At 42.9% G+C, this 13,633-nt stretch overlaps 1 protein-coding gene across 3 annotated transcripts in view; it reads right to left on the reverse strand.

Moving 5' to 3' along the window:
- Window positions 1-976: 976 nt before the first annotated feature.
- ATXN10 (ataxin 10) overlaps window positions 977-13,633 on the reverse strand; it is a 67,677-nt gene continuing 55,020 nt past the window's right edge. For all 3 annotated transcript variants that reach the window (XM_064654040.1, XM_064654041.1, XM_064654039.1), the window contains one exon: window positions 977-1,657. In XM_064654040.1, coding sequence (XP_064510110.1) covers window positions 1,470-1,657 — 188 coding nt within the window. In that variant the 3' untranslated portion in view covers window positions 977-1,469. The remainder of the gene's footprint in view (window positions 1,658-13,633) is intronic.

The following is a 13,633-nucleotide window of genomic DNA, read 5'->3' on the forward strand; positions in this document are numbered from 1 at the left end:
CCTGGGAAAGGGCTGAAGACAGCAGTGTTGGATCCTTGCCTTTGAACCCCACAGGTGGCTAAAATCCCACTGGGTCAAATCCACAGTCCCACCAGGGCACACACTGAGATCCTCCCGTTAACTTGAAACCACCTCAGCAGTCCAGCTCTACTCCCCAGCTCTGTCACACACTGCTGGGGACTTCCCACAGCTCAAAGTACTGTGTTTTTCCCATTTTTAAACCAAAACTGAACTGGAGGAGCGTAAGCTGATGCACATGGCTGAAGGCTGGTTACAGGCACGTGGAGTTTAAGGACATAAACTTGCCTTTCCATTTAAGAATGGGATTAAATGCTAACAAATTAACTTTCCTGAGACCTGCAAGTTCGAGATCACTGGAAGTAATCAAAGGGCAGCAACAACACACAAGCAGCAGCAATATCAAGCTGCAATTCCTGCTTTGCTCGTGCATGGAGGGTTACATTTCTTGGCTTCCAGGGCAAAGCTATGGCACACACAGAGTTAACTGTGCCCCCCCACCCTGGCTTCACCCCCCTTCCCCCATCTCATTCATGCCACATTCCACAGTGGCAGGGTCCAACAACAATACAGGAGGGTACCCAAAATGAAGAGGCAGGGCCTTCCATTCTTCTGCCTCTCTTGAATTAATTAACTGGAAATGAGTTTTGTCAATGTTTTGGAAAGGCAGAGGGGTGAAAAGAAACTACTAGAATTAATCACAGTGAGAAACTACCTCTTCAGCAGTCTGCCAGAGTTCAGAAAACCCATGAGAAGTGCAAAATAAAAGGAAAGTGGGCTGACTTACCCTCCAAAGGAACAAATAAAATTCAAACAAACACCCAAGTCTCCAAAACAGAGACATGCCCCAGTGCAAAGGAATGCAGCATCTGCTGCCACAACAGCTTCAGCTTTGGTTTTAATACACTTGTCATGAAGACTGAAAGGTAACAAGGTAGAAAAGAAGGTTTACTCATAATTTAAATACACAGAAGGCATGTTGTGTTTAATTCACTAAATATTTATGTACATCCAACATCCCGTCGATCCTTAGATAAACAGAGATATTTGAGTCCCATGACTGAAAACTTTGATTGTTTAGCCCTGACTCAGCACAGATCTTTTACTGGAGGGCAGCCTGCAAAGCAGCTCTTTCTTTGGAGAGTTTTTTAACAACAGTTATCCTCAGGTTCAGCAAAGGAAATTGTAACAACTCAATACTGCATCTATGACACCCTTCTACCAAGGAAACAAGAATCCCAACCCACTGACAAGAAGGACTTTGTTCCACAGGCTGATTTACCCGAGTGTTCAGGAAACACAGAGGTGTGCTTCTGTTTACGAGGCAGAAGCATCATCTGGCAGCTTTTCTGACACTGGGTGTAACACTTCCAGCAGCCCGGGACTGAAAAGGAGGAGATCTTGACTGGCTGAGCAGGGAAAACTATTTCATAAGAGAAATACTCCTGGGCTCAGGAGGGCTTTTTCCTGGCAGACCTGAGGATTAGCCTGCCCTCCTGTTTGTCCATCTCCAAGCCCATGCTGCCCAGGGCAGAGCCCTCTGCCAGCCCCTGCTCCTCCAGCCCCGCGATCAGCTCCTGGTTCCGCTCGTTCTGCTCCGTCAGGTTCCGGATGGCAAAAACTGCCCACTGGTTCACAACTGGGGGGCACAGTCAAGGACTGGTTATTTATTCAGAGATGAAACATTGTTTATTGCCATTTATTACTGCATTCCCCTCCTTCTGCCCTCCCCCAATCCCTTAAACCTCGAAACCTGTCAGAAATCAAGGGTTTGAAAAAGTAAGACATTTAAGACAGGTGTTGACACTGAACCTGCAAATACTTGCATATGAGGGAACTTAATTCATATTAGTTTTTAATAGAATGATTTATGTCCATTAACTTCAGTCAAGTTTACTAGGATTTGTGTTAGGAAAAAAACCCTAACAAAAATACAAGTGAACTGCAAGAATTAAATGGAGATATTGTTTCAAACCAGAATTACAGTTAATTGAAATATTCCAATGATCTTCCTAGTGGGATTAAATTAAAAAAATCAGTCACTTGTTTATGATCCAAACACTTTAGCACTACACTTCCAAGTACTGGTGAACAAAGTAAGCTGTAAATCATGTCCAGGAAAGACAACTATTATTTTCACTGCAAGAGCTGAAGAGATGTAGAAAAAGAGAAATTATCCAGGCTAATATCTGAAAATAGCACAAATAATGTCAAGACACTTAAAATTCTTTAACTTCTAAGGTTACCTAAGCTGGGTCCTTTGTGCCTGGGAGCTTTTACACACTTTCCAGGAGACCAGACCCCAGGATCACCGGCAGGGAGCTCCTGCTGACATTGGAAGGGGCACAAGCTGCAACTCATTCACCTTCTAAGGTGGTCCCTTGGGGCCAGGACTGAGGCACATGTCAGGGCTGCAGACAAAGGATTTAAATTCCCAGGATTATCAGCCAGGCATCTTCCAAGTGAACTCCAGTGTTCATTTTATGAAGTGTCAGAGATGCTGGTCCCAGCTCTGCAGCTGAAAGGCTGTTTGATACAATCTTTCCCAAGTTACCCTTTCTGAATCACACAAGTGGTTTGCCTGCAGGGCACCAATTATTTACTACATGTAGCTTCACATCCAGGAGAGGAATATGCATAATTTACTCATCTCCTTGACGTCTTTTGGGTTGGAGAGTGTCTAAGCACAGAGATAAGGTGGTGTTCTTCTGGCATTTGCCAGGGGGTGAGGAGAGGGAAAAACTCCTCAGCTGGGGAAAATGGGAACCTCAGACAAAACAAGAGAAGAGAGAAACTGGCCTTACACAATCTTACACCATCTATCTTACACATCCCCAACAGAGAGAGAAGGGTTTGGATGAAGAGCAGCCTGGACACACCTGGCAGGGAACAGCCCTGCACTGGCATGGGTCAGTGCAACAGTCTCCTGCCTTTTAGTAGCAGTTTATATTTTTTTTCCACATTCAAGAAGTCCAGAATTGAAAATCAAAAATGGCAAAGCACTAACAACTACAAGGTTTTTTTTTTTTTTAACTCTGACAGAGCTCTTTACACTTTGCCAGGAAACGTGCTGCACACCTTCGTGGTTCAAAAAACTCCAGTGTGAGGTAATGACAGAGGAGAGAAATTAACACCAAAAAAAATTATGCATCACATCAAAGTCTTAACAGGTGAACATGACGGAGAATATCCATGTATTCTCTTCTGTCAGTGCATCACTACTATATTTAAGTGAAAAGACAAGTGCCAAGCTACCCTGAAGTTACATGAACTGAGTATTTCCACTGAAGATTACATTTGAGCATATAAAACAAAAAAATGCCTAAGAAATAAAATCACATACAAGCAGACTTTCAGTCATTAGCACCAGTGGTGAGAACAGGTTTCAGAGCAGCAAAGCAGGCAAGCTCATGAATGCTGACAAACCAAGGCTAAAACCTTGCAGGTCTTTCCCAGGTCTGATTTAGGACATTGCACCAGTGCCAGAAAGCAACATGAAGTTCTCCCAATGGACTGTGAGAAACATGCTACCACCCTCCCTGGCTCTGCTCCTGGGATGAGGAGCAGATCTGTCTTGTTGTGTTCCTAAAATACAGCTCTGTGTAAAACACAGCACTTACAGAAAAGAAAACCTCCTACAGGAATAACAGCAATTTCCAGAGTGACAGTTCTCAGTCTCACAAAGTGCCACACAGACACTAAAGTACTCGTAGAGATGCCTGTGTGCATTAGCTTTGGGAATAATCCTGTTACCATCATCCTTATGTCCCTCAACACAAACCCACTGCTAAACCCCACAGCAAACGCTGTTTCCCCATTACCAGACCCATCCATGCTTACATAATATCTCAGACATCCCCATTATCTTATGAACTCTATCACCATTCTGGCATTTATCATTATTGACTACTGTAGCTGAAGCTGCAGACTGGTTTCAATAACATTTTCCCTCCTTCACAAACTCCTTTCTGTGTAGGTTGCCCATTGTGCCCTCACCATGAATATTCATGACCCCTTGTTCCTGCTGGGGGAGGCTGGGGCAGACCTGAGTGTCAGCGAGATTAAAGCCAGATTAAAACCCTAATACTCACATTACCCTCTTGCTCCTCTCCAAAGACAGAGACACAGGGAGAAAATTAAACATATTCGAGAGTCTCTAATCCTACCAACACTTTAAGCACTTTATTGTATGCTCAGCTTTAGAAAGAGAGCTTCTAAAGTTGCCATGGTTACTACAAATAAGAGCATGAGCCTGTTTGTTGTGAAACTGCACCAAAGAGAAGGAACACAGCAAGTGCAGCAGATCTCATGGCACAGACTTGTCTGCATTTTTCCAGCAGGGTGTATGGCACTCTCAAATGAATCAACATTACAGACAAGTGAAGATGATGATATTCTGTCACAGGGAAGAGGGCATACAAAAGGAAGAAAACAATTTCATTTTGCAGAAGCCTCATCAACAGACTATCTGTTTAGGGACTGAAAGCAAACATTTCTGTGCATTTATAGCTACCCTTTTCCAAAACCCTTCAGTACTGTGTGCTATGGGATTCCTGTGCTATTTTGACCTATACAAACAATAACAAAACTGAATCAACCTACACAAGCATGGAAGACAGGGCAACAGCTTCATTCCACAATTTAAAATTTAAAATCATCTCCACTCCTCTGGGTTGTAACTTCAACTGTCAGGGAGGAGGGAACCCAGAGAAAAAGGAAGAGAGCTGGAGAAGATCAGCCCTAAGGGATGAGAAATGTTACTATCTGGAAGCCACGAAAATCTACCTCACTAAATCCTGTGGAAGTTTGGCCACTGACTGCAAAGGAAACTTTTCACAATTCTCCTGCTTCTTTTCCCTTGGATTGTGGTCCAAGACATTGCTGGAGTCAAGGCAGGAGCCCAGTGACTGGTCTGTAGGTTTAATGGGGTGTGAAAGTACCCCCATGCCCTGCCAGGAGTCCCCAACCAACCCCCCGTGGCCGTGCATTACTGGGGAGCAGGATGTGCAGACCAGTTCTCAGAGAGTATTCCAGCTTCTCACTCCCATAGTACCAACTCCAGCTGGGACTGAACATTCCTGACAAGCCCAGTGCAGCCATCAGGACCCCTACAAACTGTCCCACAAAGCAATCTGGATTCTAGGGAAGACAGAGCAGACAAAGTTATTAATGAGCTTTGAGGCTGACGAGGCAAATGCCCAGCAATGCACAAGGAACCTTGGAAGTACATTGCTTGAAAAAGGCAAGTTTTGAAAGTTAAGCATTACTATGAACTAATACAGGATACTGAAGAGCGATGACAAGCAGAATGACATACATACATCTGTTTTCCTAAGTCCCCTTCCTAGTTATTAATACTGAGGAATCTCTAAATACAACATTCTTGGTGGAGGGTTTGATTTATTACACAGTGTAGGGACTTGTTTTTGTTAAGTTAGACCATTTCCTGCACTACAGTCAGTTTTCCATAATTAAATCACTACTTAGGAACTTTCTTCCTCAAGAGTAATTAGGTCTTACTAGAAAAAGAGGATATTCTTTGTTCTATCCCATTACCTCATTTAAAATGGATTTTTATTATTTAAATATCAACTACATTTTAATCAAATATAGGAGGAGATACAAAACCTTATTAAGAAAGTCAACTCCCGTGGGTTGGAACTCTTGTCAAATGGGCTGTTTATGCAACCCCCAGCTAAAGCCATTCAACTTTATAGGACCTGTTCTGGAACAGGGCTAAAACCCAGAGATAATAAAAATACAATTCTTGTTAATTGTATTTCTTTCTGGTCTTCAACAAATAATCCAATTTTGATTCAAACTTCTGCAGACTGGAATGAAATACTGAAGTGTCATGTTAGAAGGGTCACTTCCACTTGCAGACGTGACTGGACCACACTGAAAAGACAAACCATCTCCCCTTCAAGCCTTGCAGTCCTTTGAAGCACTTTCATTTTACAGCACCTTGAAGGTAACTCCTCTCCCCATTAAAGAGGCCTCTGGACAACTACCACACCTGCCCAGCTCAGCTGGGAGCAACGTGCTGGGACTGACCACAGGCAGCAGCCAGGCAGTTCTGGTCCCACCATCAGCCAAAGCACTTACAAAGCTCCACAGGTTTCTTCATCTTGGGGGTTTTAGTAGTTTTAGCAAGTCCTAGGAGCTGCATAAGGTGACAGCAATTTAGTACAACTCCTCTACCTATTAAAGTAAAGTCTACTTGTGCTTAAGACATTACCAAAAATGTAGTAACAGAAAATGTAAAGAACGAAAGGTTCTATCTTAATTGACTTACCTATTTTCAAAAGCCTAATTTATATTTTTAGAATTAATGCACTGGACTCTATTTATACCTCACATTGAATTATCAGCATCAGAAAACTTCAGGAATTCAGCCTATACAAACTTAAAGTGCTCTGCCTGGAAGGTAGAACAAAAAAATCTACAATATTCCAATTGCCTGTATTTTCCTATATTCCAGAGCAGTTCTTACCACCTATGACTGCACTCACCACACTCTGGATGATAATTGAGCTTTCAAAAGCAGTATTGTATGAACTGGGAATGTCACTGCTTCCTTGCCTGGCTCTTGCAGAGCCAGAACCCATTTAACCCAGAAGCCTCCAAGGCACAGAGGTGCCCCTGGATACTGGGAGAGGCTTTTATTCCTGACCACACTCTTTAGGGATATGATCTGTAACACGGGGACAGGAAAGCAGAGGTTCATTCCTATTGCAGGTACCTCTCACCTGGTGCAAGGGCTGGGTGGGAGGGCTGGACCACGCCGTGCCAAACAAGGCTCCATCCCCGCCACAGCGTGGCAGCAGAGCCTCACCAGACTCCTGTGCCATGGCAGCCTGGCCTGCCCTCCGGCCCTCTCCTCACTTCAAACCACTCAAAGCCATCCAGTTTCAGTACAAAGGCAACACTCTCTGTGATTCACAGCCTACAAAAAACAGGAAACATCTGTAGCACAAAATAATTGTACATTAAAGAGTTTTTCCAGTCCCCAGGCCTTCACTAACCTCCCACACCAGTAGCTCTGCCTTCCTCGTGCAGACGAGCACCATCTTTCTGGCTACTTGTGCTAATCTCCATCTCTGAGCATCCTACCCATCATCTGCAATGATGAATCCATTTTTCAAGTGTGCCCTATGGGATACAGAGACTTATATCTTCTGTATAACCAGCAGACAGGAATGTTAAATCTCACCTAGGACTTTCAGTGAGAGCTCACCTATTTAAGTGTCCATGGCTAACAAATATAATTTTAAGACCAGAATGGACAACTAGACCTCTTCTGCCCAACACTTCTGCACAAACACAGATGAGCAAAGCTCAGCCCCTCAGGAAATCAAGCCTGTCAATTCTGTTTCACATACAAAATATTTTCCTGCCTTTTTCTGAGGGACTTTCAGTGTTGACTGGGAGATTCCACTGTATCCCTAAATAAACTGTCCCAGGAGGTAAATCTCTCACTCATTACAGCCTGTGATTTATTTCTGGTTTAGATTTGTTCAGAGTTGCTTCCAAACATTGATTTTCCTTATAGATTTAAAAGAAATAATTCCCACATCATAACCAAGGCACTTGATAAAGCATCTTTGGCATGAACTAAAGAAAGAAACCAAGGGAGATGTTCCAAGCTCTGCAAAGTTCTTGTGTCTCTTCCCTCCACTTGGATTTTTCAGCATCCCTTTTGAAGCACAGGCACTAGAGCTAGGTAAAACATTCTGCCCAAATGTGCTGTATGTCTGCTTCCAGGTGCAGGGCAGCTGCCTGCTCCCCTGGCTATGAGTAATTCAGGAAAAGTGAACCCCAGCAGCTCACAATATCCAGTTGCCCTCTCACTCCCAGCTGTGCTCCCAGGGCCATTTTCAGCACTGTTCAATCCTGAGAGCCAGAGCAAAGCACGAGGCTGGTTCTGAGCTCCAAGGCTTTAACTCCCCCTCCCCTCAGTGAGGTGCAGCTGAAGGGCCCCCCAGGGTCATTAAATGGTGTTTACTGCTCCTGCACTCCGGGTACTGAGGCCTTTCTTACCTGCACCAACATGGGGACTGTTCTCCCACTGGTATATCTGGGTTAACAGTTCACACAAGACACACTGAGCAGTATTACACACCCAGACTGTTATTAGCCTCTAATGCCTGCCAGCTAAACATTTAATCTATATCCTATGTGCTGCCTTTCGTGCTCTGTGGGACTCAAAAACCCAGTGCCAAAACACCTTAGCATACTATGAACTTAAACACAAAAACTGGGTCAAGCACTCCAGAGCTACAAAAGCCATAGGACATGTTTAGCTCTGTCAGGCTATTTTTATTATAATGTCTCTTATGCCAAAACTTACAGAACTTCCAAAAAAAATTAAGCCATAACCTCTAGTTTGTTTTCCTTTGCCCTATACTCAGACTTGTAATACTAGCTTAAAACCATGAATATGACACATTCATTTGTGCTGCTTAGACTGCCAATTTTTTTTAAAATTATGACTTACATTTTTAATAGAAACCCATAATTTATGAGCAACTATAAATCATCTGGTTTTAAAACAGAAATAATCACACTCTTGATCGATCTCAAGTTAGTGCTCCACAGTCAAAATATTCTGCTCTTACAGTCCCTTCTCTTACACTAATCCCATTTTAAGAGTTCATGACAACTAAATCTGTTTGTTATCCCTACCAGGTACCAGGGTTAGGAGGCAGTTCTGTTATGAAGAAAAACCTTCAGTTGCTGTCACCTAACTGCTAAAAGTGCCTCAGCTTATCTTCTCTTCCCAGGTACAGAAAAAAATGCAAAAATTCCATGAAGTTGAAACTCGTGTCTCAAATTACTATTAAAACCTGCCACAAACACTGAGATATGAAGCACAGGGGGATGGGGGATGGTATCTGTGTCCACAGACTGATTACATATCGCTGGTGTGGTCCTTTTAAATGTCCTGGGACATGGAAAGAAAAAGGCTCCACCTACACACAGAAATATATTAATGTGCATTTACATGCATAGAAATAACCAGCTTTTCTAAAATGCTTTAACATGGAGATTATACAAGTCAAATAATTCTTTCAAGAATTTGGCACCACACTTAAAAACCCAACCTGGCTCATATCTGGCATGTGGCAAAGCTAATTATAACTTACCACTCTAAGGTAGATGACAAGTTGAGCTGACACAATCAGGATTGAAGCTCTTTTTCTGTTTATAATCTCTAGGGATTCATCCATTTATACAGATTCCACAAGGATCTGTATGCCATCTTATCTTTCAGCAAAATACGTGAGTATTTTATTGATTCAGGGTCTCTGAATAACTCCCCCCTGCTGCTTATGGTCATCTCAAATGTCACTTTATGACAAATAACCAGAACAACGAAGGTAAATGAAACTCCAGTTCCATCCTCACAGACACCAACTGATGCCCAGTGTGCACCCAAAACCAACAATGGTTAAAATAAACGGGTGTTTCAAAAGATGCATCTAAATTATAACCAAGTATGCATTTAGCAAAACAGCCATCAGCCACAATTCCATCTAGGATTTCAGGAAAGGGCTGCACCTCCTTCAGATCTCCACACACCAGGAGAAAGGAACAAACCCCCAAGGTCAGTGGAAGGGACTGCAAACACACCCAGAGTGGTAGGAAAGGGGAGGTCAGGGAAACCATTTGGAAAGCGAAAGGACAGTTTAACCAGAGCTCTGAGGCAGCGAGGGCAGATCAGTCCCGGCTCAGGAAGGAGCCACACAGGACAAGGCACTCACCAGTTGAAGGCAAAACTGTTCTAACAACAGTGACCAAAAACAGGGCAACAGGAAAATGCCAGAATAAAGCTACTATGCAAAGCACTGGCCAGATGACATCCCAATGTTCTTTGGAGGTATGCACAAGAAAAAATGTCAAGACAGACTGAAATATGATAAGGTGGTTGTAGAAGGCATTCCATTCTCAACAATATTTCTGAACCACTCCTAGCTTTACTTAAAAAAAAAAAAAACAAAAACCAAAACCTTTGGCTCTCAAATTTCTAGTGCTCTGTCTCAGCCCAGAGGGGAATTTGTCAAAAGAAAGTCTACAGAAAAATCAAGCAAGCTGTTTGAGCTATAAAAGCAGTGAAATATTATATATTTTCTTCATTTCTTTCTTTTTTTTTTTTTGGGTGCTCCTGGTAACTAAAGATCTGCTTTCTTTCAAGAATTGAAGCCTGTCATGGATTTAAGTCCACCAAGAGGATTAGGGCAGAGGACAAATATGACAATATTTGGTTTAGAAATAGAGTTATTAACTTTAATTCCTCACTTTTACATGCATGAGTTGGTGCCTACAGAGATTACCCCTCTCAGGGGATTAGAAATATTAGAATGTAACATTTGAAAGAGCCTTCTTGCATTCTGTACAGCTCTGTTACACTTCCTCCAGCTCTCAGAGGGACCCTGAACATCACACACTTCTTAAGGAGGGCTGTTGTCACTCAGCATTCCTGGGTCACAGCTCATCCCTGGGCAGGAACGAGACACTAAAGAACAGATTCATATTCACATCTCTGCAAATCTGCCTCAGGATTTTATAAATTCTCAAGGAAATTAATAATACCACCAACACCCTCCCCCCCAAAAACCCTCTGAATTTCAATATTTTTTACAGTATTCTGAGTATTTTAATCATCCTGCAGCTGCTCTAGAAAAATGAATTTTAGAAATTATAGAACCTGCAACCTGAAATATACGGTTAGGAATTGTAAATGTCCAAACACAAAGTGTAATCTGTGGTCATTTCTGGAAGACAAAAAAAGGCAAATGCTTTAATTTCTTGGAGTATCTTTTTCTATACTGCACACTGCATTCCTTTTGTGGTCTCAAGTCTTTCTCATATGAGGAGAATGTTGCATTTGATAGGAAAAAAGCTGTTCCTGGGGAACAGTTGGGATTACTGATAGAGTTAGTAGACGTGCAACCTCTCATGAGAAATCCCTACATTTTTGTTTTCATTCTAAGATGAAGTTTCTGGCAATAAATACTTCAGAAGTGCAGTCTTTGAGTCAGAATTTAGACCTACTAAATATCATGCTTAATGCAACAAGTTTTTTGATTGGTTCTTCACCTTTCACCAAGTTTTGCCCTGAAGAGTTTGCAGCATCAAGGAAACATAAACAGTGGCCTAAGACATGGAAGTTGTGTTATCCCATCTCTTCAGATGTGCAGCAAATGTCAAGTGTGATTTAAAGCAAGATTAGGTTACACAAATGCCTCCTGTGCCCTTTCCAACAGGGAGCATGTGCCCAGATCCTCCCCCTTTGGAGCTTTGTAATAATCCCACTGAGGACATTTCAGATAATATACTGAAAAATCCTACCTGGAGTGGAATCCTTTGGTCCATTATCACTGCTGTAAGAACAAAACTGGATAACCTGCAATGCTTCTTTCAGGGGTGTCAAAATCACCCTGCCACACAGTGACAGCAGCAGACAGGTGACCCTCCCTACCACAGCCAAGAGAAGAGCTGTGGTTGTCCCCTTTCACCAGCAGAAATAACACAAAGTTTGAAGCCTCTTGGGAATCACTGAAGAAAGTGCAGCCCAAAAAACTCCACCCTGATACAACACTGGGGGATTCCCTTCTGAGCTACACAGGCCCCTGGGATCCACTGTCTCTAATAAAACACAGCTCCAAAGAATTCCCAGCAACCTGCAGGAACAGGACAGGATCTGATCTGCTCAGTCAGGTGAAAGAAATAAGCCCCTCTCAGACTGTTCTTGCTCAGTGAATAACACCCCTGTACCTGTTCCAGCTTCTCCTCTCACCACCTCTTCTCTGGCCCTCACAGTAACACTCACAGGCAGCTCAGCTTTGTGCTCGTGCCCAGAGCAGGGATCCTCCACTCTCTCCACTCTCTCTAAAGGTGAACTCTCAGCACACAGCAGTTCAATGACTCTGAACTGGAGCACGGCAATAAGGGACTTCTTGCTCTCCTACTTCCATCTGCAGTAGAATCATAGAATAGAATGGGAAGGGACCTTAAAGATCATCTGCTTCCACCCCCCTGCCATGGGCAGGGACACCTTCCACTAGCCCAGGTTGCTCCAAGCCCCGTCCAACTTGGCCTTGGACACTTCCAGGGCTGGGGCAGCCACAGCTTCTCTGGGCAACCTGTGCCAGTGAGAACAGGCAGAGTTGGCTTCCACTCAGCTGATATTTTGCTTCACCTTTGGCACTATGAGCAGATAGATTTATGCTCTTAACCTTTGCTGACAGGTCCCGTCCCTCCACTGCTGACCAACTAAAAACTTGCTGTCTGCCGTGGCTGTTAAAGTCACAGGGACACACTCAGTACTGGCTGACAGAAAGTAAGATGCTGGTAGTGCTCTGTGTCATCCAAGGATAAGGCTAACAGCAGCAACCAGAAATAATGCAAAATTGAAGCCCTCTACCAAAGAATATACTTCACTTTGGCCCAGGCAGACTTTAAACTTACTTATTTCAAACCCACTTGTGCAGCAAAGCAAGTGGCAAAGTGACAAGGAGAAGGGGAATTCCATAGAATCACAGAACAGCCTGGGTTGGAAGGGACCCCAAAGATCCTCCAGGTGGGCAAAACTTGGCTGGGCATGAGGAGTTCATTGCTGCTCTCATCAGTACCCTGGGTCCTTTACAGATCCATATCCACTCAATAACATGATTTCATGTATGCTTGTGAAAATACAGAACCAAATAGGTCACATCCAGCTACTTAATGCACTGGCAGTGCCTGAAGGGAGCTTTCCAAAGAAAGGCAACCACTACTGATGTGACATTATGCTGTATTTTTTGGCAACACTCATGGGATAGCCACATGTACGTGAAAATGCTCAACTCTCTGATGGTTCACTCTAAAAACTCAACTCACACTCCTATTTTTGCTCTCCACTGGCCTCCATTCAGTGGGGAGGCTTTTTTACGGCATGTGGCCTGGTTTAGGTTGCACTCTGTAACTTAGAAATAAAATGTCTGTCAGCTCCCCCAAAAGTCCTTGCTGGCATCTCCCAAAAACAAACTGCCATTGTTGTAGACCAGAGCAAGTTGATTTCCTCCAGCTTCAGCCAGTTTCATGAACCACAATTATACTTGCTGCTGCCATCAAGTCAGAAGTATTTTCAATCTACCTCTCAGATGACTTTCAGACTGAATATAATAGAAGCAGCTTTGGGAAGGAGTATCTAAAAATTATCTTACATTTTCTACATTTTCATACATCATTTAAACTAAGGGATCTGTATATGGATGTTCACAGCAACCACAGGTTTTCCTTTCACAAATGCTGAAAATTCTTACTCCTAAAACATAGTTAGCTAGGTGTTTACTTGTATATATAACATATATGTGTGTATATACACACACACACACATATATAAACATATATCCTCACAGCAGGATATATTTTCTTCAAATAACCTGAAAAGCAGGATTTGGAGTAAATTTTTTATTGGTATTACCCAGATAGGCATCTCCAACCCACTCTGCTACCCTGTGGCACGTTTAATTTCTTTGTTCTTAAACACAGGTTACAAAGGTAAAGCAAAAGGTTTCCAACCTTTCAGAAGCAGAACAAGAAACTGAATTTTCAAAACTAAAATAAATAG

Source organism: Pseudopipra pipra, chromosome 5 (assembly GCF_036250125.1).
Source record: "Pseudopipra pipra isolate bDixPip1 chromosome 5, bDixPip1.hap1, whole genome shotgun sequence".
Classification (NCBI taxonomy): domain Eukaryota; kingdom Metazoa; phylum Chordata; class Aves; order Passeriformes; family Pipridae; genus Pseudopipra; species Pseudopipra pipra.